This window comes from Delphinapterus leucas, chromosome 7 (genome assembly GCF_059928025.1).
Source record: "Delphinapterus leucas isolate spDelLeu-1000000601 "Yukka" chromosome 7, BTC_Dleu_Yukka2, whole genome shotgun sequence".
NCBI lineage: Eukaryota > Metazoa > Chordata > Mammalia > Artiodactyla > Monodontidae > Delphinapterus > Delphinapterus leucas.
The window spans coordinates 44,681,941-44,707,209 of NC_143135.1; the positions used below are offsets into that span (position 1 = coordinate 44,681,941).

Consider the following 25,269-nt stretch of genomic DNA (forward strand, 5'->3'; position numbering starts at 1 on the left):
TAGATAGCTAGTGGGAAGCAGCTGCATAGCACAGGGAGAGCAGCTCGGTGCTTTGTGACCACCTAGAGGGGTGGGATAGGGAGGGTGGGAGGGAGACATAAGAGGGAGGGGATATGGGGATATACATATACATAGAACTGATTCACTTTGTTATAAAGCAGAAACTAACACAACATTGTAAAGCAATTATAATCCAATAAAGATGTTAAAAAAATGAATTGCAAAACTTTTGAGTAAACAACCTCCAGCTTAGCTCAGCTTCTTCCAAATATTTGCGTATTTTTATAGATGCTAAATTTTCACATACAAATGTACTGAGCAAAAAAAAATGACACAAAGTTACACATAAAAGTTGGTAAAAGAATTTTATTATGTGGCTTAGGTAGGTCTTTGCATACTACTAACAGAAAAGCATTTTTCCACATCTTACTCAACCTAACAAATGATATATTTGTCGTTTTATCTACATGGCTGCAGTATTACACTATTGAAGAAAACCTTCCTTTCATTTGTACTTTGGTGCAATTATACAGTACATACCTCTTCCTCCAGAAAATAAAAATATTCCTGATCTAAACCTGAAATGGAACAAAGACATTAATACCAAGTTCCTCACACCACCTGGTAAAAGATTGCAGTGAAAGTCCTGATAATACGCTGCTTAACACACAAAAACATGAGACGTCGGCCACAGTTTCAGTCAAATCTCGGGAGGAATGGTTCAGCATGTGGGTTTATCTTCCTGGGGTTTTCACATATGACAGGTGGAATTGTACCATAATAAAGAATAGTCACCTTTTTCTCAAGAGACTCAAATATTGGACTCTCGCAAGGGAAACATCTTTTGGGACATAGTAACGTACAAATGGATAGGAGAAAAAAATTGCCTTAAGAAAAATCCACCACTGTTTGACCAAACACCTGAAATGTTTTTATCACAGCTTTCATATATTAAAAAAGTTTCCTGCGGAGATGAAGCTTATTCATGAAATAAAGCCTAGTCGCTATCATCTGAACCACGTTCTGAGCCCTGATCCGAGGCCTCGTTGTTGGATCCCTCGGGTTCGGATTCATTGCCGGAGCCTCTGCCGGAGCCTCGGCCGGACCCCTCGTTGTCAGATGCTCTCTCGGAGTAGTGGTCCGACTCCGCGCTGGGGGACGCGGGCTGAGAGTCCATCTCAGAGCCCCCCGAGCGGCTCCGCCCGGACTGCAGGGATTCGTTGTCAGACTGTTCGGAGCCCGAGGGCCTGCGATTTTTGGCCAGCTGGTCGCTGTCTGAGTCCTCATCTGAGTGCTGCCTCCGGGGCCGCCGGGGGCTGCCGGCCTCGCTGCCGGACTTGTTCTGGTTCTCGTCGGAGTCGCTCTCCTCCGAGGAGGCGCCCGTCTTCTGCTGCTGGCCCTCGTCGGAGTCGCTGTCGCTGTTGCGGGGATGTCTGGCAAAGACAAACGCTCGTTAGACCAGGGTTCTGGCCAAGGGAGCCTCGACAAACCGGGGATGCGCTTGAAAAAAGAAGGGCATTTAATGTCTTGACCGGATTGCTGTTGACACAGGTGTTCGTTTTGTGATATCCTTTGGTGTGCTTTTTTGTAAATGTGATAGGGTTATTAAGAGAGGATTAAAAAGTTAAAAAGAATAAGGCACTTTAGCTCTGAGACAGAACATAGACAGTGAAGGGTGACCGCACTGGTCATCCCAGGCACCCTTCATCAGAATGAAGCATTTCTCAATTTCGTACGTAAAATTATGAAAAGGAAGGGATACATTTATTTATCTTTATAAACCAATACACAGTGGCAGAGGTGCAACCCGGGACCTCACTGGGCTGCAGAGACTCTGAAGAATGCACTCTGTCCCAAGGCTGGCTGGGAGGGAAGCTCCTCTGTGCCACTGCCATCTGTGCTAGATGATCGCTGAGGAGCAAAGTCACCCTTTCTGTCCCAGGATCTGCTTCTGCTCCGGTGCCCTCCGCCACGACTAGACCTATTCAACATAGGAAGCTGGGGCTAAATAAAAAGGTTCTGCAGCTTGTTTGTGTACTTTTGCCAGAGTTCCCCCTCTACTTATCAGATGTTAAGGGCAGGGGACCTGTGCTAATGCTTGGGGGTGCAGTGGCACCCAGGGAATCTTGGCTTCTTGGAGGAAAGAACATTCCCTTCACCACTGTCACAACTGCTCCCCCACCAGAGCTGTGGAGAGGAGGACATGCTTCTCCTCGGGCATATTCCTTAGTTTTGGTTTCCATAACAGATATTCCAAGAAAGGAATATTAAATCCTACAGGGTCAGTCTAAGAAGGGTGAGGGAGGTGAAACATACTACTCTCCCTAGAAATGAAAACATCCCTGTAGACCGAAGAAAGGCTCTTTGTGCTTACAACTGAAAGAAGAAACCTAGACACACATCACATAACTCATTCTGTATACACGCTAAGGGCAGTGGGCCCCGGGATCTAATTCACTCCATTCCATCTGGCCAAATAAGCAAACACTTCATGAAGGTCTAACCATCACTCTGTAATCAGTGGACCAGGGTAACACTGTGGGCAAGGGTGAAACAGTGTTTTAGGGAAAAGCAATCCAAATCTGTGTCAACCAGCATCTTCAGAGAAAAAGGGAACTGCAGATCTTTACAGACGCTTTACCCTACCAGACTAGCCCTGCACCAGGACCCTTAGCCCCTTCGACATGCTAACCTCTCACCCCGCCTCACCTCTAACCAACCAAGACTCTCTCTTCCTTTTATTTTTTTAAAAATTCTTATTATTTTTATTTTTTATTGAAGTACAGTGGATTAGGACTCTCTATTCTTCTTCTAAGACTTAAACAGCCTTTCTTCCACAAAAAAACACCTCAATAATTCCCCCCACTACCTCAACTCCAGATTACATGTGGTCACTGAAGAGCAATAAATGCAAAATGTAAGTGATAACCCTTTTCCCACTATAATGTAGTTTTGGTTTATTGTCATTCTCCACTGTCTCTAAAGTACGAATTCCCTGGGGGCAGGGTCGATGTCTTTATCCTCTGCATCCCCAGCTCTCAGCTTGCTATCTCATAGCATGGATGTTCAAATGTCTGTTGAATGAAATGATGGCCGTCAGAAGAACCCAGCATAGTATGGTATTAAGAGTCTTAGTCTAGGAATCCAGATGCAGAGCTTGAGGGGCAAGTTCAGTACAAGTAAAACAGAATATTGTTTCACCAAGTAGGCTGTGAGCTAGAGGAGTCTACGATAAGCCCTCCATAGAGCAGGCAGTGCTGAGTCATCCCTGCCTGACAAGGGAGGAAATGGTCAAGAAAGTCCCTTTCTCCCTGTGACCAAGATCAGGCTACTCTTAATACTTTAAGCCAGTCAATGGCAGTGTAGCAAAATGATAGAAAATTTCAGCTAATATCCACGAAGAAATGAGATTTCAAAATAGGTTTCCTTCTTTAAGGGACAAACATTTAGTAGGACAAAATGACAAGACTGGAATGAGATGTGTGCTCAGGCTTCTTCCTGCTCTAAGATTCTAAGAAGCTGCAGAGATGACGCTTTGGCACAGTGACCACTCTTGGTTATCCTTCACTAGGAGAACATAAGTGAAAAATTCCTACCCTTCATCAGCAATTTTCAGTTTATCTTCATCAGATGAATCGTCACTTGATGATATTATGGCTTTGGATTTTATTTTTCCCTTCATTGAAGGAGGCAGACGTTCTGGCTTGGGCTGAAGAAAGAAGATCAAACGTAACAGATTAGTCAAGACTCTTTATGTTAGGATGTCTTGTTAAATTGGGTTTGCACTGCAGTGATACTGATACAATCAAACTGCAACCAACAAACTTCAAAAACAAGTGTCTGTGCTTGAAGACACTGCAGGGGAAGAATGTAGTCTAGAGTACCGCAGTCTTTGATGCCTACTGGGGATGAACACCACAGAGCTGGACACTTACAGCCTTCTTCTTGTCTGCTCTTGGTAGACGGCGCTTTTTCGGTTTGGGGCCGTTTTCTGTTTCATCATCATCGGACCCTTCTTCTCCCTTCGGAGGTCTAAAATAGTGAACGCCAAGAGAAAGCCTGTCAAGATTCACTCGCGCCTACAAAACCCAAGACTTCTGTGCCATTCAAACGGTATTCGTCATTTTGAACACCCTTCTTTACAGGGGCTGGCCTCGAGCAGACTGTATACCCCTCAAGGGCAGAGACCACAACTTACTCTTGCTGCACATTGCTCGGGAGTCTGCAAAAACTGTATTTATGCCATGTCTGCTGACTAACTGAGTCACTTTTAAGCCCTCTTATTAATCTAAGATGAGCTCGAATCTTGCCCTTGGTGAGTGACAGAAGATGTGAGAAAAGACCCAGGCTCCAGACTCAACCCCCTTCCCCTCCTCTTTCTTCCCTTCCAAATACTCATCCCAGGCCTGCTAATATCCAGCCACAGCTTCAATTCCACAGGTCTGAATGAATTCCACAAGCAGAGCCAAACATGGGTTGGAAAGAACAGGTCTAGCTAATACTGGAGGTTCCCGGACACGAAAGCACCATGAGAGGAACAGACAGCTTAGGGGCACTTCCAGGTGAGAGGGGGGCAGGGCACCACTTATCCTAACAGCGGATGGCACTAGGAGGATTAAAAGGCCCTTCTTTCACATAAATTCACATTTTATACATCCTGTAAAACCAGGAGGTGGGCCATCGCTATTTTACAGAGAGGAAACTGAGGCTCAGTGGCTTTTCTAAGATTTCAAAGATGGACAGTCAGTGTGGACACACTAACGTTTCTCATCCTAAACTGCATAGATTTTCCAATAAATATTGCAATTTTCAGTCATAAGAAAGGCAATTATTGACTGACTCGGAGCTCTCAGAAGGAAAGCTGTGGACATGTGTGGAGACTCCAAGCATGCCGGGAATTTGGGAGTGGGGCCCATTTTAGGATTAAAGTAGGAAATGGGGGAATGAAAGGCTTCCCTATCTGGGGGGATCAAGTGATAAAAAAGTGTTCACAGATTCTAAACCTAAGATTCAGAAGGTGAAAGGTCTTTTGCCACTTTCATGAGGTGGTTTAAAACCCAGGTGATTTAAAAGGTTATTCCATGACACTACCTTCTCCTCTTCTTCTTCTTTCTTTCGCCACCCTCCTCCTCCTCGCCTTCTTGCTCACTACCACTGCCCTTCCTTCTCTTCTTCTTTTTGGATATAGGCAGGTCATCATCGGTGTCATCGTTGACAAACTCATCAAACTCTCCTCCCTTCTTGGACCGCTGAAACCCAAACAAGACCACAGTCATTGCTTTCCTGGCTGGTGGAATGTGGGTGGAATGCTAAGGTATGAAAGAGGCCACTTCCCATCAGTCCTCTAAGTCAGAGGTCTCCGACCCCTGGGCCATGGCCCGGTACTGGTCCGTGGCCTGTTAGGAACCAGGCTGCAGAGCAGGAGGTGAGCGGTGGGCAAGCAAGCGAAGTTTCATCTGCCGCTCCCCACCGCTCCCCATCGCTCGCATTACCGCCTGAACCAACACCTCCCCCCAACCCCTCCCCACTGCCACCATCCATGGAAAAATTGTCTTCCACAAAACCGGTCCCTGCTGCCAAAAAGGTTGGGGACCGCTGCTCTAAGTCACGTGGAAGAAGTGCATGGTGAGGCCCATACTTTAAAAACTTCTAATTGGGATGAATGCCTCAAATAGCAAAAATCATCAACTACAAAGTTGCTACAAGGTAAACTGTACTCAGCTAACAGTGAAATGCATTTCTAAATACTGGGTACCATTTAAAGCAGTCTCTGTTGGAAAACTAACTTTTAGCAAAGGAGGAAGCCAAAGCTCAGGACTAAGTACTGAGTGAATTTAACCAATTAGCTTCGTTTCTAACTGGAGTCATATCTTACCCGTCCACTACTGCCACCTCTTTTCTTTTCTTTTGTCGCTTCAGTCTCTCCAGTAAACATAAGAATATTTTTGGTCTTCTCTACGTACTGGGCCCGCTGTTCCAAAAGTTTCTTTTGCTCTTCTTTTTCTCTGAGACGTTTCTCTTCCTATGAGGAAAAAGAGTAGGAAAAAAACCTCATCACAATGTTCTTATGAAAAAAAAAAATCATGGCTACCATCAGAAGAACTTCTTTTTTAACATACAAAGTGTATGTATGTACACCTTTAATTCTAGTATAACTGCAAACACAATACATACCTGTTCTTTGAGAAGTTTCTGCCTTAACAGTTCTTTCTCTTGTTCTTGTTTGGCCCGCAATTCCCTTTCTTCTTCGTCCTGTTTGCGCGCCCTGGCCACGTGGTACTGGGCCTGGCTCAGTAAGTCAGAGCATTGCCTAGGACAATCCAAATTTAGAGAAATACGTATGTAGCTAGTATACTTTTTATTAAAAAACTCATAGAGCATCTGTATTCCTTACACACATTTAAAAGTTTGAAGCAGGATCATTAGGTGATACCTATGGGAAGTCTTTTTTTTTTTTTTTTTAATTCTTCAGCCCTTTTCTTTTTTTTAATTTTTATTTTATCTTATTTTTTTGGCTGCTTTGGGTCTTCGTTGCTGTGCGCAGGCTTTCTCTAGTTGTGGCGAGCAGGGGCTACTATTCGTTGCGGTGCGCGGGTTTCTCATTGCAGTGGTTTCTCTTGTGGAACGTGGGCTCTAGGCACGTGGGCTTCAGTAGCTGTGGCATGTGGGCTCAGTAGTTGTGGCTCACGGGCTCAGTAGTTGTGGCACATGGGCTTGGTTGCTCTGCGGCATGTGGGATCTTCCCAGACCAGGGATCGAACCTGTGTCCCCTGCATTGGCAGGCGGATTCTTAACTGCTGCACCACCAGGGAGTCTTAATTAGGAAAATTAACTTAATTTCTCAGAAGCCAATACTGTCAACTATGTTAAGTTTGCAAATTATAACCGTCCTCCCAAAGCACAGCTAAAAAGATTCCCAACACTATCTTTACATGTGACAGATTCAGGAATCGTGTCTTGATTCTGACTACATAGCTGACATTAGTGAAATAGAAAAGTATTTTCCCATACAACTTAAGTACTTGAACTTTGCTATATTCCCTGAAAGGACCCTTAGGAAAAAGCCTTGGTCCAGGTTGGAGTGTCCCAGAGAGGAGTGTGAAAGACTGACCTCTGGAAGGTCAGAAACCCATTCACTACTGTGTTACTCTCCCAGTCCACACTGCTATCACTGCCTCACCCAGAGTCACCTTCCATAAATAGTACATTACCTGGCTTCTGTAGCAGCGAGGGCCAAATCAAATCTCATTTTATCTCCAACTTTACTCAAGTAACTGAAATATCTAAATAGAATGAGAAAATAAAATACTTTACTTAAAAAAAATTAATGAAACAGACCCTTTAGATTTTTAATCTGTTCTTAAAAAAACAGTCTGAGAGGAGGCTTACATACTGATTGAAACTTAATGAACACTTAATACTTAAATGAATGTATTCATGAAGGGCTGTTATCTCAATAGGAAAAATATATATACAACTCACTTAAAAAAGGACTCTCATCAATATACCACTCAATATTAGTAAGTTCATGATGATAAAGTTACAGTTAACGCTATCAGTAAATTCACAAACAACCAAAAATCAATTCCAGCAATGAATATTTACTAAACACCAAATTTACTAAATATGTCAGCATGGAGGTTAAGAGGCTTAAGCCATGAAAGCACTTACAATCTACTAGGCAAGGCAAGGAATACTTAAACAAGAATTCAAATAAGGCTGGACAAAACCTGAAGAGATGTCAGGTTTTAATTTTATCATACACTGAATTACCAAATAAGTACTGTAAGGTTACATAAATTTTGAGCTGAGCTGAATAAATTTATTCAATATTTAAGAGGAAAGGTCTTAATCTCAGCTTAAGTAAAACTAATATCACATAAAAAGACACTAGTATAACAAGTAAAACCAGCGAAAGTGGAGTCAAAAAATTTCTAGTGTGTAAAATGCTGGGTCATATTATTGACAGGTCAATGAAAAATCTAGGGCAAGTTTGCAAAGCCAGCCAGCCAGTTCTAGGGGTCGGACTACATGATCCAATTCTAGCAGGATCCTGGCTACGGTTGGGTGCCACCTGGCGGAAGCTGTCTGCTTTGGCTTAAAAATCGCTGGAATGATTCTAATAGAGAATGATTCTCTTTTGAGCCTTGTGGGTTTAAAGAAACAAAGCATTTCAAAGGTTGTTCCTACAAAATCTTACCTGTGTGCGAGCTCCAGTTCTTTCACAGCATTGAGTACTTCCTTCAGATTACTCTTTTCATCTTTCAGGACAGAGGTAGCTAATCTTTGCAGGACCAAGGCCACATTAAACATAAGAACTGTATCACTGGGTGCCACGTGTCTAGCCTATAAACAAAAACAAAGCAAATCTTTCATATGGTATAATGACATGAAAAGAATTTTAGTCAAATAGAGTGTTAGGTGTGTAAGCATGCGTAAAACAGGACAAAAAATACAATGCAGCATAGAATTGAGTTCTCTTTTTTACCTTCAGCAGAGTCTGTTTGCATTCCTGTAACTTGCCACACTTGAAGAGAGCCCGGGCCAAATAGAGCACAACTTCAGTGTTCTGGTGCTTATAGAACTTTCTGAGGCAGTTTTCATACTACAATAAAAGAAAACGTTAATTAAAACACAACAAGGATTAAATGATATTGTCATTTTGTGACAAAATTTCAAGCGATTTTAAAGCTATGTGAAAAGGTATTTTGTCTTTTGAACGGTTAATTTCAAAGACTAATTTGAGAACGATATTTTACACTCACCAGCATACATTTTTCACAACATAAAAACCTGACAAGAAAAATTACATACTAGAAATAGTTTTTCCATTTGAAATTTCGACCAACACTGAAAGGTTAAACAGACTGGAAGGTCTTTTTTTTGTATCTTCAGCAATACTATCTAGAACAAGCTCACTGACAACTTATTAGAAGTCATACACCTGGCTCCTAAGGTGCTCTACCACCTTTCTTTAGGACTGGTGGAACCTACTGGCAACGAGAATGATAAGTCTCACTGTTCTTGCTGTTAATTTCTTAGTAAAACCAATATAGCAATACTGGTATTAATTTTGCTGTGAACATATCACTTTCTGACCATGGAACATATCTTATCATAGGTAAGTTCTTTTTTGTGGAAGGTGGTTAGACGGTTTTTCCCTGAATATCCCTAGAAATTAATTTGCAGATCAAGAAGGCCCACCTCCAAAAACACAACCTCTGAGACTACCATATGCAATCTGGGTTCTGTAAGTCCCTGTGACCAGGACCTTTCCAATATTCTGAATACAATAATACCCATCCTTTTTAGAAAAATGGTTAACCACTTCCCAGAACCTATCTTCTTTTATTTTTTAAATTTATTTATTTATTTTTGGCTGTGTTGGGTCTTCCTTGCTGCACATGGGCTTTCTCTAGTTGTAGCAAGAGGGGGCTACTCTTGGTTGCGGTGCGCGGGCTTCTCATTGTGGTGGCTTCTCTTGTTGTGGAGCGTGGGCTCTAGGCGTGCAGGCTTCAGTAGTTGTGGCTCGCGGGCTCTAGGGTGCAGGCTCAGTAGTTGTGGCTCACAGGCTTAGTTGCTCTGCGGCGTGTGGGATCTTCTCAGACCAGGGCTCGAACCAGTGTTCCCTGAATTGGCAGGCAGATTCTTAACCACTGCGCCACCAGGGAAGTCCAGAGCCTGTCTTCTAACTTTGTTCAGAAACCTGTTTTTTCTGACCATAATAATTCCCCCATAAGAGCATTTTTACTATGCAAAAGATGCTAAGCCTGACTCTTTTACTTCAAGTTCAAGTAATCAACAAATATGAAAAGCATAATAAAATTCTATAGCCATGGGCTCTCCTGGTGGTGCAGTGGTTAAGAATCCGCCTGCCAATTCAGGGGACATGGGTTCGAGCTCGGATCCGGGAAGATTCCACATGCCACGGAGCAACTGAGCCCGTGCACCACAACTACTGAGCCCACATGCCACAGCTACTGAAGCCCACACGCCTAGAGCCCGTGCTCTGCAACAAGAGAAGCCACCGCAACGAGAAGCTCACACACCGCAACGAAGAGTAGCCTCCGCGCGCCGCAACTAGAGAAAGCCTGCGCACAGCAACAAAGACCCAATGCAGCCAAAAATAAATTTAAAAAATAATTCTATAACCATGAAAACTTATCCCCATGGAGTTTCATTTTAAGTGTCATTTAACCTTCCTGAAACTCAGTTCTCTCATCTGAGAAGTAAGAGGGTAAAACAAGCAAACGGATATTAAATCCCACTAACTTCTGGGTACTTACTGCTATGCGAGGCAAACTAGTGCCAAGTATGGTGCCAAGTATTTTTCATTCTGGATGCTCAAAAAATTCTATGAGATTAAGGTACAATTATTTCTATTTTATAGATATGAAAACTGGCTCAGAGAAGATGTCCTTTGTCCAAGACATGCAATTAAAGGTGGAACCAGGACTCACATCTCTGTCTGGACACCAAAGACCATATATAATTATAAGCCTCTGAATAGACACAGTGTCGTAAGAGATAGCATCCAGCTCCAAGGCAGGACCAGAATGGTTAAGGAAACAAGTGCTCAACAATGAACACAAAATAAAAATATCTTGAAAAATAAGACATTACCATCTGAACGGCGCTGATATATTGCTTTTGTTCCACATAGATGTGTGCTAGGTTCAACCACACATCACTGATATCTGCTGTTGCTTCTCTTACTTGGGCAAATACATCACGAGCTTCACGGAAATATCCTTTGTGGGCCAAAACAGCTCCTAAAGTTATAAAAAGGTTCACAGAATTAGAATTTTCTAATTGTAGCCAGAAAAACAACTAGAGAGAAATTCTGATCTACAAACATCCCTCCAAAAGCATTCATTTCACAAATTATTATGGATATCCAAACTGTATAATTACCTATGCCATTAGCAGCATACAGATTCTTTGCATCATTTCTGAGTACTTGTTTGTAGATGGCCAGAGCACGATCTTGATGACGCTTTTCCTATAAAGAGATACAAACATTATAAAAAAAATTCAAACAAGAATCAAATAAGTATCAATTTTGTTTTAAAAAGATGAAAAAAGATTACCTTTTCTCTATCTCGGGTGGGCTGATGCAAAGTTTGGAGCCAGACGTTGCCAAGGGCCAGCATAGAATAAGTGTCACTCTGAGTAGCTGGTTGTTTTAATATCCTCTCGAATTTCTTCTGGCCTGGACCCCATTCTTGTTTTGCCAAATGAAGATTACCAATCAAAGACCAAGCATCCGGATGGTCCTAAAAACACACGTATAAAAAGAAGCAAAATCTGTAACTTGGATTCAGAGAGATCAATCATCTTTCCACAACAGCTGATTACTGGAGAGGTTTACAAGCTACATTTACAACAGTGCTTTTCAAACTGAGAGTTGAGATGGATCAGTGACTTGTAACATCAATTTAGTGTTTAGTTATCACCATAAGAAATGCAACAGAATGGAATACAGTAAAAATGTCAATGTACTGCCTATGGAAAGAGCACAAAATGATTTGTAAAACTTTGATTTCAGTTGTCTGTATACACACGTGTGTATGTACTAGGCTGTAGTGTGAAATCTATTTCTTACCGTGGGCCACAATCAAAACGTTTAGATGACTTCTATACCCTTTAGTATCTTTAACAAGTAAATGAAAAAAACAGGGAGATGCCAAGTCTAGAAATATGATAGCCATTAAAAGGAAAAATTGATTTACTGGGGGGAAATGGTGAAATAATTATTTTTCAAATCTAAGAGTTAATATTACCAACCTGATTAATCTGAAGAGCTTCCTTAAACCAATCTGAAGCCTCATAAAAATTTCCTTTATCTCTAGCCATGGCTCCTAGGCGCAGATAGCCTGAAAATATACAAGTTTTCATGTTTAAAATATTAGCTATAAAGTAGAATCATAATTTTAAAGTCATACTTTTGAAACAATTGTTTTTCATTAATACATTAATAATGAACAGAAAAGTCCCACAGGTGAAACTATATCAAGCATCAATATAGCTAATTAATAACCTAATAAATTGAAGAGCAACTCTGCCACCATCAAGTCTTCCTGTTTGAAATCTCAGATTATCTCTTCCACTCCGTTCCCCAGGCTAGCACCCTGGACCAAGTCATCATCTCAAGTTTAGTTATTTTAAAAGCTTAGCATTGCTCTGTTTCCAATTTCTCTCTGATGCACAGCACTGTGCTTGGCATATGGCACTACAGTGAAAGCACAGACTACTAGGGATTACTAGCTAGAAAACCTGGGCTCTAACTGTGGCTCTTCCACTTAAATAAAAAAAGTGCCATACAAATGTTGTTATTTTCTCCAAAAAATGTCACTCTCTCCAGGAAACAACAATGGCTTACTACTGCCTATCAACTCAGTTCAAATGTAGCCTGACATTCAACTAAAACCTTATTTATTTTAAATCACTTTTGCATCCATAACAGTATGACAGGGGCCAAATTGCTAGCCCCTAATTTGACCACAGTCAAAACATCATAGCTTTAGGTTCTTTTAAGGGAAGTACAGCATATAAAATATTTTTAGTTAAAAAGTTACCAAATTTCACATTGTCTAGCTTGTAAAAACTCAAGGTAGGACATTTTTAGTAATAATTATTTCCAGGAAAAGCACTGTTCTATTATAAACATTGCAAAATGTTTATATGAATTCAAAGCAGGACCCATCATAAAGATAAACCCATCACCAAATATGCCAAGGAGTTGTTAAAAGCCTAATAAAGGTAGCTGACCCACTGAAGATGGCCTAGTCTATAAAATATGGTCCAACTGGTTTTTAGTTGTTTCTTTTTGTTTCTAGCATAAATTTAACTGAAGCTGCATCTTTTTTCTTTTCTTTTTCTTTTTTTTTTTAAGGCCACAAATTTGCCTTGAAGAGAAGGGGGCAGGCATATAACCTTCAAAACTGTTTAACTTTTTTTTTTGGTCGCACCGCAGCTGCACTGCGGGGCTTACAGGATCTTAGTTCCCTGACCAGGGATCGAATCCAGGCTCCCTGTAGTGGAAGCATGGAGTTCTAACCACTGGACCGCAAGGGAATTTCCTAAAACTGTTTACTACTGGTTCTAAGAAAGATTTTTTTCAGGCTAAATTTTTTGCTGCTGTTGTGGACATTTTAATACACACAAAAAAAGTTTAAAATTCCTACAGTCAACATAATTAGGATGTTCCCGTAAGATGTTTTTATATAGTTTTTCTGCTTCATGGAATTCACACATCGCCTCATACAGCCTGGCTAAATTGTATGATGTTGTAACAGAAATGGCATTGTAATAATGTTCATCATGCTCAGCTTCTGCCTTTGCACGATCCAATGATGCCAAAAAGTATTTCTAGGAGAAAGAAAAGAAAATTACATTGTTAAAAGACTTGGTTGATACATAGGAAAAAGTGTGCATTGAACTTGATAGTATAAAAGAAGGGAATATTTCTACGTTCCTACCTTTGCCTCTCCCAGATTTCCAAGCCTGAAATGGAGGGCACCCACGTTATTCAGAATCTCTGGGGGGACATCGGCCTGCACTTTCTCCTGAAGGATCCGTGTCGCTGTTCCATAGGCTGACAGGGCACCCTGTATTTTCATGGTGGACAGAATAAAGTGTAAGTGAAAATGAGAGGAAGAGAAACACTGCATTAGGCTTACCAAAAACACATCAGGTAGCAGATGGAAAACATGGCTAAATACCTGTATGTCGGTCTGTTCTAAGATTTGTGCCAACTCAATCCAAGCTTCAACGTCATCAGGATACTGTTCTGTGACCTTCTTCAAATGGCCCTGGGATGAAAGAGATCATTAAGCTAAAGCATTCCAACTCTAGGGTATGACATTGAAATGTGGTAGCTACTCTACCCTGTTTGATAAGTCGAATGTTAGTTCAACTACAACAAACTCAGCTAACAAAACTGTGTCCATCATATTTCTACTAACAATAACAAGAAATGAGGAATGCGCATCTAGAGATAGCTAACAGAAAATAAAATTTTTAGATTTTTAAAACATACCTTGGCAATATCTCGTTTTTCTTGGTCTTCTGAGGCGGCATATAGAGAGCCAAGAATTTTCATAGTTTCATAATTATTAGGATAAGCTTTCAAGACTTTCTCAAAGCACTGAGATGCATTCTCTTTGTCACCTCGATAAATGTACATTTGTCCCAAACCAAAAAAAGGCAGCACAAAAGAGGATGAGGCAAACTGTGTGGCTTGATAGTAGTACTGGAAAGCTTGGTCATAATCTTCCTAAAAAATGAAATAAAACAAGGCCAATAAAAAGTACAAAAGTTTTTAAATGATTTGGAAAACCATTAAAGAATTAGATATTTAGAGAGGGTGTAAAGTTAACTCACCTGGACGTGGAATGATCTAGCCAACTGATAGCAACTTTCTGCTTGCATGGCCTCCACTTCTGTATTATGGAATGCATGGAGAGCCAAGTGCTGGACTTTACTGTAATCCTGAACAAGGAAGATCCAAAACTCAACTGAGTGAACCCAAACAACTCTACCAGTCTCAGTCATAAGGCTTCCCCAAATTTCACTTTTAAAATTTGTTTATTGAATGAACAATAGCAGCACTGTATCCAGAATTACAAATCATTTTCCTCATTCCCCTTGCTGATAAATTCAGGGAAAATGGGAACTAACAGTTGTACAGTACTTAACATTTCCCCAGTACTATTACTTCATTTAATCCCCACAACAATCCTTTGAGGCATTAGTCCCTATTTTTGTGATGAGAGAACCCAAGAGAGGTTAAGTCCTTTATTAACAGTAATGGAAGCAGTTACAGTTTATTGAGAACTATTATATCCAAAGCCCTCTGCTAGGTATAATACTTATATTAGTTCTAAGCTTAATCAACCTCCCTGCAAAGTGTGTCATTATTACCATTTTATTGATGGGAAAATAGACACTGAAAGAAGTAAAGTTTGTTATCTAAGGTGAAAAGCCAGAATCTCAATTTAGTGGGTTGTTTTTCTTTTTCTGACTCCAAGGCTATGTTCTATCACATGAGGGTAGCAAGCGCCAGCACTTGGACTTGGACTCAGCTCTATTTGAATGCATGGGTCATGACCTTTCTATTAGGCCTGACTTTCCTTTGGATTAGTCTCCCAAGTGTCTCAGAGTCAGAGTTCATACATCAGGGGTAGAAACAACTTTCCAGTTTTAATAGGAATGTGTTTTATTCATTTGACTAGAAATCTGGTCTAAAGTAGAGTTTTTGTTTGGTCAATGACCACTTTTGACTTTTTTTTTTTTTTACATTAGAAATAATAATGGGATTGCAGCTTTTATCAGGAACTGAGTGTTTCACATTAGATAAGTATTTAATATGCATATTACATTTAATCCTAACTACCATCCCTCACATCCTATACAGTAGGTATTATTACTATTTTATAAGTGAGGCAATTAAAGTTTAGGGAAATTATTAGTTTATTTGCGCAAAGCAACAGAACTATATACAATGGTGATGCCAGAATTTGAACCAAGTGATTCAAACTCCACACTTTTAATTACATGACACAGCCTTCTGGCTTAATTTATATACTGTTCACTGGAATGAGTGTATGGAAATACCCTGCCTACCTTCTAGGGCTGTTGTAATGACAAACTGAGAAAACATATGTAAACATGCTCTGTAAACCTTAAAGACATATATCCAGTGCAAGATGACCTCACGACACCTGGCACAGTGCTGATCACAGATGAGGTGTTCAGTAACACCCAAATATACTGGCTTGATTTACATATTTCACCTACGTAATCTTTTCATTTATTTTTTTTTTGCGGTACGCGGGCCTCTCACTGCTGTGGCCTCTCCCATCGCGGAGCACAGGCTCCGGACGTGCAGGCTCAGCGGCCATGGCCCACAGGCCCAGCCGCTCAGCATGTGGGATCCTCCCGGACCGGGGCACGATCCCGCGTCCCCTGGATCGGCAGGCGGACTCTCAACCACTGCGCCACCAGGGAAGTCCATCACCTATGTAATCTTTAAGGTTCTGAATATACTGATTGTTCTCAGTAGAAGCAAGTCTTTATCTTCTGCAGTGGAATGGTGACTAGCATTGAAAATTAAAAACTGAATTATTCTCATTTGGTTCAAGGAAGCTGTCCCAACTGCTGTGAGCACTGACTACTAGATATGCCCTCAAATATTTAGAATCATCCATCCTCTGTTTTTGTGCTGTTGCTGTTTTTCCAGTAAAAACCAAACTAACTTGTGTAGCTGTTTTATCTTAAACAGTAACACTTCATTTACATATGAGATACATTTCCATCCTCTCCTTAAGTAGTTGCCTTTTAGTACTAAAACAGCTATAGCATAAAGCTTAATTAATAATTCATTATGAAAAGGGAGTATGCTTCTACAGCCAGAGAGAGTAAAGCATCATGGTGAATAGCTGTGTGACCTCAGGCTATTAACTCTTGCTTCCATTACATCCACAAAATGAGGAAAATATTACCTACCACATAGGACTACTTTGAATATCATATAAATTCATAGCATGCACTTTTAACAGTACTTGGCATTTTACAAGCATACGATGCATATTAATAGCAACAATAACAGCAACATAGCATCTATTACTAATAAGGATTGATGCAGTTTTGTGAACTCTTACCTAAACTGCTATTTAATTAAAGTTCTTGGTATAATTTAGTACCTGGTTTAAAAATGACTGATTAAACTCATGCTTACTAACTATATAAAAACTCTTTTAGTATCTGAGAAACCTAGAATGCCACTGCTTCTACAGAGTTAGTGGCAACTTAAAAAATTACACCATGATCAACATGTGAAAATAAACAAGCAAAAATTTCACCATATGCTACACTCTTACTAAACTACTAAGACCATTTCATAGATCTGTGCCTGTCTTTTTTCAGCTACCTAGTGACCTTCTTCTAAAAACATAGTTCAAGAGCTCTCTCATTCTTGGTGATGAAAACTCTCCTTAATCACTTCCTCTTTCATTTCTTTACCACAGCAGGGCAGAGACCTTTATTTTTACATTTACATTTGTTCCCATATCTGTGTTTTCTATGAAACAACTCCTTGAGTACAGAAACCACATCTTATTGAACTCCACATCCCTATCGCAATGTTGGGTACAGTATACAGGGTCAATAATTATTAAATGAATGAATGAATGAATGAACAAACATACCCAGATACTAATTAGTATCCCCAGATACTAATCCAAACTCTAACTTGAAAAAAAACTCTTGATTCAAATTTCTTTCCAAGTTAAAAAGATAAAGTATCACCTGCAGTACAGAAAAACAAAAATCAGGATTTAAAATTAAACAACTTTAATAAATGATTTCTCCTACCTTTTTGAAGAAAAAGTGATTTGCCAAGTGGTTCAATACCATAGGGTTGCTAGGATCAATAGTATAGGCTCTGGAAAGAAGTTGGACACCATTTTTGATGGAATCAGCCTAAAAGAAAAACAATGATGGCAGGGTTGAGTGAAATATTACTTAAATAGCACTTTTTCAAAGTTTCCTTTATAGTTGAAGAAATAAGATTATACAAATCTAAGTTCTGATAGCAAAATATAGCTCTTGTTTTAGTTAACTTTCATCAGGGATTAAAACATTTCCAACAGTGATGGTGAGAATGAAAATTGGCATAGCCACTGTGGGAAACAGTATGAAGGTTTCTCAAAAAACTAAAAACAGAACTACCATATGACCCAGCAATTCCACTCCTGGGTATATATCTGAAAAAAACAAAAACACTAATTCGAAATGATACATGCACTCCAAAGTTCATAGCAAGATATGGAAACTGCCAAGATAATGGAAACAACCTAAGTATCCATTAACAGATGAATAGATAAAGAAGATATGGTGTATATATATGTAATGGAATACTACTCAGCCATAAAAAAGAATGAAATTTTGCCATTTGCAGCAACATGGATGGACCTGGAAGGCATTGTGCTAACTGAAGTAAGTCAGAGAAAGATATATAATGTATGATATCACTTATATGTGGAATCTAAAAAATACAACAAACTAGTGAATATAACAAAAAAGAAGCAGCTTCACAGATATAGAGAACAAACTACTGGTTACCAGTGAGGGGGAAGGGGGGAGGGGCAATACAGGGGTGGGAAAGTGGGAGGTACAAACTACTGGGTGTAAGATAGGCTCAAGGATGTACTGTACAACATGGGGAATATAGGTAAGATTTTGTAATAACTGCAAATGGAAAGTAATCTTTAAAAATTAAAGAAAAAATAATAAAAATAAATTCAAATAGTGAGGTAAACTTTTAGAATTTAGCTTTCTTAACAAACTTAACTGCAGAAACACTGCCACTGGAAAGCATTTCCTGCCCTTTGAAATTGGGTGCATGTAGTAAATATACTTGATATCACTGTCCTAAATAATTTACTGCTAAGGCAAATAATAGAAAAGACTCCAAAAGATTGCATTTTTTAACAGCTCTGTTGAGATATAATTCAATATATAATTCAATACTATTCACCTGACAAATCAGTCAGGAACTAGACAGTTTTTTCACTCACATACCTCTTTATTGTTGAGTTCTAGAACAGCCAGTCCCACCAATGCTCCCACACATTTGGAATTGAGTTCCAGGGCTCTGCTGAATGCCAGACGAGCCTTCTCCAATTTGTTAAGTTTGACAAAGCAATGGCCCATTCCTAAACGAACTTCCGCTACAAAAATAAAATCAAGTCATTCAGTCTGTCAAACTAGGGCATTTTTAGGATTAAAAATTTTTTAAATGCTTAAACATTCTCTATTTACAAGTTGCAAAATCGCAGAATTAACTTCAGTATAACTACACTATAAAATCTTCGGGTGTATCACAAGCTTGGTTTCACTGGAGGTCAGAGCATACCACTCTCCCCTCACACCTCCCAACACTTACCCCCTCATCAAGGATACCTTTCTCACCATAGAACAGAACACCTATAATAGTGGTATTTTTCTTGTCTTCCAATGCTCCTGGCTACACTGTACCTTCATTATCTAATTTTTTTTTTTAACATCTTTATTGGGGTATAATTGCTTTACAATGGTGTGTTAGTTTCTGCCCCACAACAAAGTGAATCAGTTACACATACACATATGTTCCCGTATGTCCTCCCTCCCGCGTCTCCCTCCCTCCCACCCTCCCTATCCCACCCTTCCAGGCTGCCACAAAGCACCGAGCCAATATCCCTGTGCCATGCGGCTGCTGCCCACTAGCTATCTACTTTACTACGTTTGTTAGTGTGTATATGTCCATGACTCTCTCTCGCCCTGTCACAGCTTCATTATCTAATTTTTAAAGAGCAATTTTTAAACAGAGAACAAAAAGCTTCATTAAGATCTTAAATATAGTGACTGACTACATGCACATCTGCAGAGCTATGCTTATAAATGCTTCCCAATTCCAAAGCCATGCCAAATCACAACCATGTTTCTAAGGATAACCTCTCCACTGCTCACTAGTTCCTACCGCTTCTCATCTAAGGACACTGCTCCTGCAACCCTGCCCTATTTTTCCCACATCATCAAATTTTCCCTCTCAACTAGATCATTCTCATCCATATACATTCTCGCATCTTAAAAAAATCCCCTCTTGATTCCATTTCCCTTTCCAGTTGTCAATTCATTCCTACTCTTCCCTAGATAGTAAAACTCCTTGAGAGATCTACATTTGCTGCCTCCCAATTCCCTTCCTTCCCTTTTCTCTCTTGACTCCACCCTAATGAGTATCTCACCTCCACCATTCCAGTAGAACTGCTTTATCAAGGTCACTAATGATTTGTATGCTGGAAATCCAATGATCAACTTTCATTCCCTATTTTACTTGGCCTAACAACAGAATTTGACACTGACACCCTCTCCTTCTGGAAACATTTTACATTTGACTTCAAAATTTGCTAAATGAATGAGATTTTGGAAAGAAAACTAGTATAGGGCAAAAAGATTATATTATGATCTACTATGCAGCTTTTGAATCAAATATCAATATTTTAAGTTGGATCATACACAGCCTAGACTTACAGTTTTTCTCTTACCTGGACATCCTGGGTTAGTTCGTAAGGCTTTCTTATAGTAAGCGAGAGCTCCTCTGTAATCCTTCTTGTTGAATGAAATGCAAGCTTTACCTGTAATGATTTTTAAAAATAAACATGCACTTATTAAAGAACACAAGTCTCATATGCTCTCTACTAACTCACCTAAATCAAATATATCTCTCAGTAAGAAATACTTGAAAATAGCAAAAATGATTTCATATCTAAACTTGTTTTCCATGAGGGTATATTAATCTATGCCTATAAATAGAACGGTACTATATTATGTTAAATGTTATAAAATAATTAAAGTAGCTCAGAGTTGTCCAAATAGATTGTTTATTGACGCTTTAGAAGTGTATAACAAATTATGCTTAACTGGTATATATCTTATTTCTGTAATTTCAACAGAAACAATGATCTATTGTAATAGTTTTATTTTTAATAAGGTAAAGCTCTTCTACTTTGCTGCCCAGCCCAGTTACTAAGGAGTCATCAACAAAGAAATACACTCTAGGCACAGATGAAAAATATAGATTCCTAAGATGGTTGCCAAAAATGACTTACCAAGAAGGGCTGGAATATTATTTGGAGACTGGTTGAGTACGAAATGAAACTGTGCATCAGCCTGATCCATTTTGTCACCTTCAAGTAGGCAGAAGCAGGCTCTTCCCAACAAATGGTTCTGAAAAAGTAATGCATCATCTTAGACTTGACTTTATCCAGGACTAACCACAATTTAACACAAATGTGTAACACGAAAATGAAAACCATATAGGAAGGAAGCGGATCATCACACGAATTCCCCTATCACTGTAATGTGTTTAAACTACCAGTAAGCAATTCTTAATTGCAAATTGAGGAACTATCCCAAAATGCAAGTTGTCTGTGTCAGGAACGATGACGAAAAGAAAAGTACAAACTCCTTAAAATATGCTTGAAGTTCACCTGAGGATGTTGGAATTACCAACTCGACATGTGGATAAGTTTCACATGCTAAATTTGCCCATATTACTTCAACAGTACCAGGACCAAAGAAATTTCTATTTTATTAAGGAACCCTTATTTTTGACTATTCTTATCAACTATGTTATTTTAAGAAAAACTGAAAGAAAATCTGTTGCCTATTATACACATTTTACTTTCATGTGGTATTTTTTTCCCTTTCATAAATTCAAAGATACCTGATTTAATTTACCTGATCATACATAATAATTTTATCTGCCATCGTATACAATAGGGTTGCCTGTGTAATAAGATCTTTCTTGTTGTCCTTATTCTTCTCCTTCCGAGCCTGTTGTACATAATAGGCTGCCAATGTATCCAAGCAAGTCATCTGGTCTTTTTCATGGTCTCTATAGTCCAAATTGCCATCTATACGCGCTGCTTCCAACAACTTTACAAACTCTTCTGTTTTTCCTTGCTTGTAGTATTCCAGCTATAAGGTAAAGAATCAAACTAGAATTACTGGAGGATATGTCAATACAAAAAGTTGTACACAAATGTTTATAGCAGCTTTATGTGTAATAGCCCCACACTGGAAACAACTAAATTGTTGAGCAAAAGGTGAATGGACAAACTGTGGTCTATCTGTATAATGGCTACTGCTCGGCAGTAAAAAGGAGCTATTGGGTACATGCTACAACATGGATAAATCTCAAACTAATCTTTAGTGACAAAAAGCAGATCAGGGGTTGCCTGGGCACTGTGGAGGGGCAAGGGAGAGGTGGGAGGAAAGTTTTAGGGGTGATAGATATATTCGTTATCTTGATTGTGGTGATGATTTCACAGGTGTACATATATGCTAAAAATTCTCAAATGGTACATGTGAAATATGTGCAGTTTACTATAGATGAATTATACCTAATAAAACTGTTTAAAAAATTATAATCACTACAAATGCTTCCATCTTCTTACCTAGCAATAGCTGATTTCAAACTAAATCAGAGTCCAAGAGAGAAAGCAATAGTGAGAGGGTATAAAGAATTCCAAACAGAAAACTTAGGTTCCAGTTATAGATCCATCAAAAATTGTCTATGACTTTGGGTCTGCTGAATAACTTCCCTGGGAATCTGTTTCATTTATTAATAATAAAAGGAATATCCACCATTTATTAACCCCTTACTGTGGGCCACAAACAATGCCAGGAGCTTCATATACATTATCTCTAATCTGTACAACCGCCCTTAAGGTGAGTGCTAACAACCCCCTATTTTAGATGAGGAAATAGGCTCAGAAGGTAGATCATTTGTCTAGTTAGTAGCCGAGTTGGAATTTGAACAAAGGACTCTCTAATCCCAAAGCCTACATTCTTTCTAGTGTAACAACCTACAGCCCACAATGCTTTATGAATTTATTTTACTACAGGTTCCATGCTAACCCTCCAAGACTTCAATTTTCATGTAAGTGCTGTTAAAGGAGGCATTTGTACTAAAAAAATACTAAATTCCCTTCTGGTTTTAAAAAATATGTGACAAGCATTAATGTCTTGTTCTCCAAAGACTAGGAAAACTTAGCACTTCAAGTCAGGAGGGCACTGCTTGTCACTGAAAGTATCTCTCTGTAAATCCATACTTAAGAAACTCTTTAAGAGTTAGGCTTAAAAAAAAAAAAAAAAGAGTTAGGCTTGAGCACTGGACACAAGCCCGATTCCAGATCTACTTCTCTGACTCTTCAAGGTCAGAGGCCTCCTGTGTATCTTTACGTGAAAGGGACCTGTGACAAACTTGCTTAGGAATAATGATCAAAGTATTTACTATATTTTATTCATAATCATTTACTATAATGTTCCCACAAAAAAGAAACATCATTATGCAGCTGGTGCTGGGGAGGGTAGAGGGTGTTAGATTGTTTAAATTGTGGCACCTCGTTTTTTCTCAGTTTATCTACAAACCATAAGCCAGTCTTCACTGAGTAATCACTAAATAATCAAATGCTCAACATAGAGTACTCTTTAACTTAAATGAATTCTGCTTTCACCAACATATACTAATTTACCAGAGGCCAACACATCACTTAGTAAACTTGCCTTTAATACAATTAACTTCCATATACATGGTACTATCTATCATTCACCCAAGCTGGCTATTACTGTAACTGAAAACAGAACCACGTATTTTTTCCAGTCAACATATAAAAAATATTTGTTACGTGAATACTCACCGCCAAAGCAATCCATATGTGCAATTGTGTGTGTTCCTGTTTCAGAATACTGATAACTTCATCTCCCTCCGGTAACTGATCAAAGTCAAGTTCAATGACCTAAAATACAAAATGTAGGTTTTAACTCTTATTTTTCTTTTTAAAATTCACATTTCTTCTTTGACTGCTGCTTTCCTAAAGATACATCAGTATGGTTATACATAGGATTTGTGTTCACTTTCAATAGGGCTGAACAAGCATACATTAAGAAACGTTTAAGGAGCATATGACAAATACATTATATGGTAATATTAAAGCATAGCAAACAAACCCTGCTATTTGTCCTCAAATCACTAGAACTATAAAATGCTACAAAAGCTTTTCTTACTGAAAAAATTAAAAGGAAACCCTGCGTAACGTATAATGCAGGTAAAGTACAGATAAACACCCCAGAGACTCATGCCACAGACTCTGAGACTCGGTCTGACAACTTTTTTTTTTTGGCTGCATTGGGTCTTTTGTTGCTGCACGCGGCCTTTCCCTAGATGTGGGGAACGGGGTCTACTCTTCATTGCGGTGTGCGTGGGCTTCTCCTTGCGGTGGCTTCTCTTGTGCCTAGAGCACAGGCTCTAGGCATGCGGGCTTCAGCAGCTGTGGCTCGTGGTCTCTAGAGCGCAGGCTCAGTAGTTGTGGCGCACGGGCTTAGTTGCTCCGCAGCATGTGGGATCTTCCCGGACTAGGGCTTGAACCCGTGTCCCCTGCATTGGCAGACGGATTCTTAACCACTGTGCCACCAGGGAAGTCCCGGTCTGACAACTTGAGAAGCACAGTCCTAGAGGCAATGCAAAGTTGAGTGCCACCGTACACACTAATCATGGAGGCATCATTTGTGTCACACACACTCCTGAATGTGGCACAAAAATAACAGTAGGAAAATGCTCTGGAATTAGATAGTGGTGATGGTTACACTACTAAAAACCACTGGATTTTACAGTAAGTGAAACATATCTCAATATTGTACCTCAATCAAAAGTAAGAGTATGAGATATCGAATAAGACAACATCAATTCTGAGGACTTTACTCAGACAAGCCATAGGCCACCCATAAAAGAGGCGACAGGAAGGGAAATGGGGTTAATTTTATCAGCACACTGCAGCGGCTATTATCTTGGGGTCTCTATTTCGTTGATGGAGCCTTGTGTGGCAGATGTGGTGCACCATGACACTCGAGTTTCTAAGGGAGGAAGGGCGACATCCTATATATTCCCAGGGAGAGACACTTAGTTTTAGTAGCAGAGAGAACACAGTGACATCTGCGCCCACCTCTGCGATCTATGAGGTGTCTTACATTTTATCAGGCACTGCCACACCCCTGCGCTCCTGAATTAGGAAAAGAGCAGAGTACTGTCAAATACGGACAGGTTGGTGGGGAACTTTCAAGAACTCCTTCTCGGGGTGGCTTCGAGGTTGCGCGGACCTGATGTTCCCAGCCTGGGAGGGCGCTGGGGCTGGGGAAAGACGTGATAGGAGCTTCGGCCGGGTAGATGGATCTGGGGAGAGGGTGCTCTCGCTTCCGAAACGAAGTCGAGAGAAAGCGGGAGGGGGAGATCTCCAAGTTCAAGGTCCCCACCCTCCCCCATTCTCTACACTTACCTCGTCAGTGTCCCGGAGGGGAATCTCAATGGAGCCCCGCGACATGGCGAGATCAGAAGGCGAGCGGGCGTTCGGCCCCGCCGCTCCGCAGCTGGTGCTCCTGACTTCTGGCTCGTCCAGAGGCTAGCGGCGGCTCGGGCTCCGGTCGTGACTGCCGCCCCGCGGCGCAGCCGAAGCTCGGGCTTCTCCTTCCCGTCAGCAGCTCAAACAACGAACAGCAGACGGCGACCGGCGACTTCCGGCAGCCCCGCCCCCTGCCCCGGAAACTTTCCCCGCGGGAGGGCCTGTCCGATGGGAGGGGTCCTCCTGCGGTTCAGGTTCTCCGACTTTAGGAGGAGCCTTTCAATAGCATAAGTCGTTGCAGGTGAATTTTTAAATTGTGCTTTACCTT

The 25,269-nt window shown here is 40.2% G+C and overlaps 1 protein-coding gene across 1 annotated transcript; it reads right to left on the minus strand.

Moving 5' to 3' along the window:
* Positions 1–351: 351 nt before the first annotated feature.
* Positions 352–25,079, minus strand: CTR9 (CTR9 component of Paf1/RNA polymerase II complex). Its single transcript, XM_022555769.3, has 25 exons — positions 24,879–25,079; positions 23,247–23,345; positions 21,283–21,522; positions 20,652–20,769; positions 20,088–20,177; positions 18,586–18,734; positions 17,377–17,484; positions 14,386–14,493; positions 14,042–14,278; positions 13,725–13,814; positions 13,482–13,610; positions 13,188–13,371; positions 11,788–11,876; positions 11,091–11,276; positions 10,915–11,002; positions 10,624–10,772; positions 8,489–8,605; positions 8,201–8,346; positions 7,212–7,283; positions 6,175–6,310; positions 5,876–6,022; positions 5,092–5,249; positions 3,936–4,032; positions 3,597–3,709; positions 352–1,433 (listed from the first exon to the last, which is right to left on the minus strand). The coding sequence occupies exons 1-25, from the start codon at positions 24,921–24,923 to the stop codon at positions 998–1,000; spliced, it is 3,531 nt and encodes a 1,176-aa protein (XP_022411477.1). The 5' UTR covers positions 24,924–25,079; the 3' UTR covers positions 352–997.
* Between the last annotated feature and the right edge of the window lie 190 nt (positions 25,080–25,269).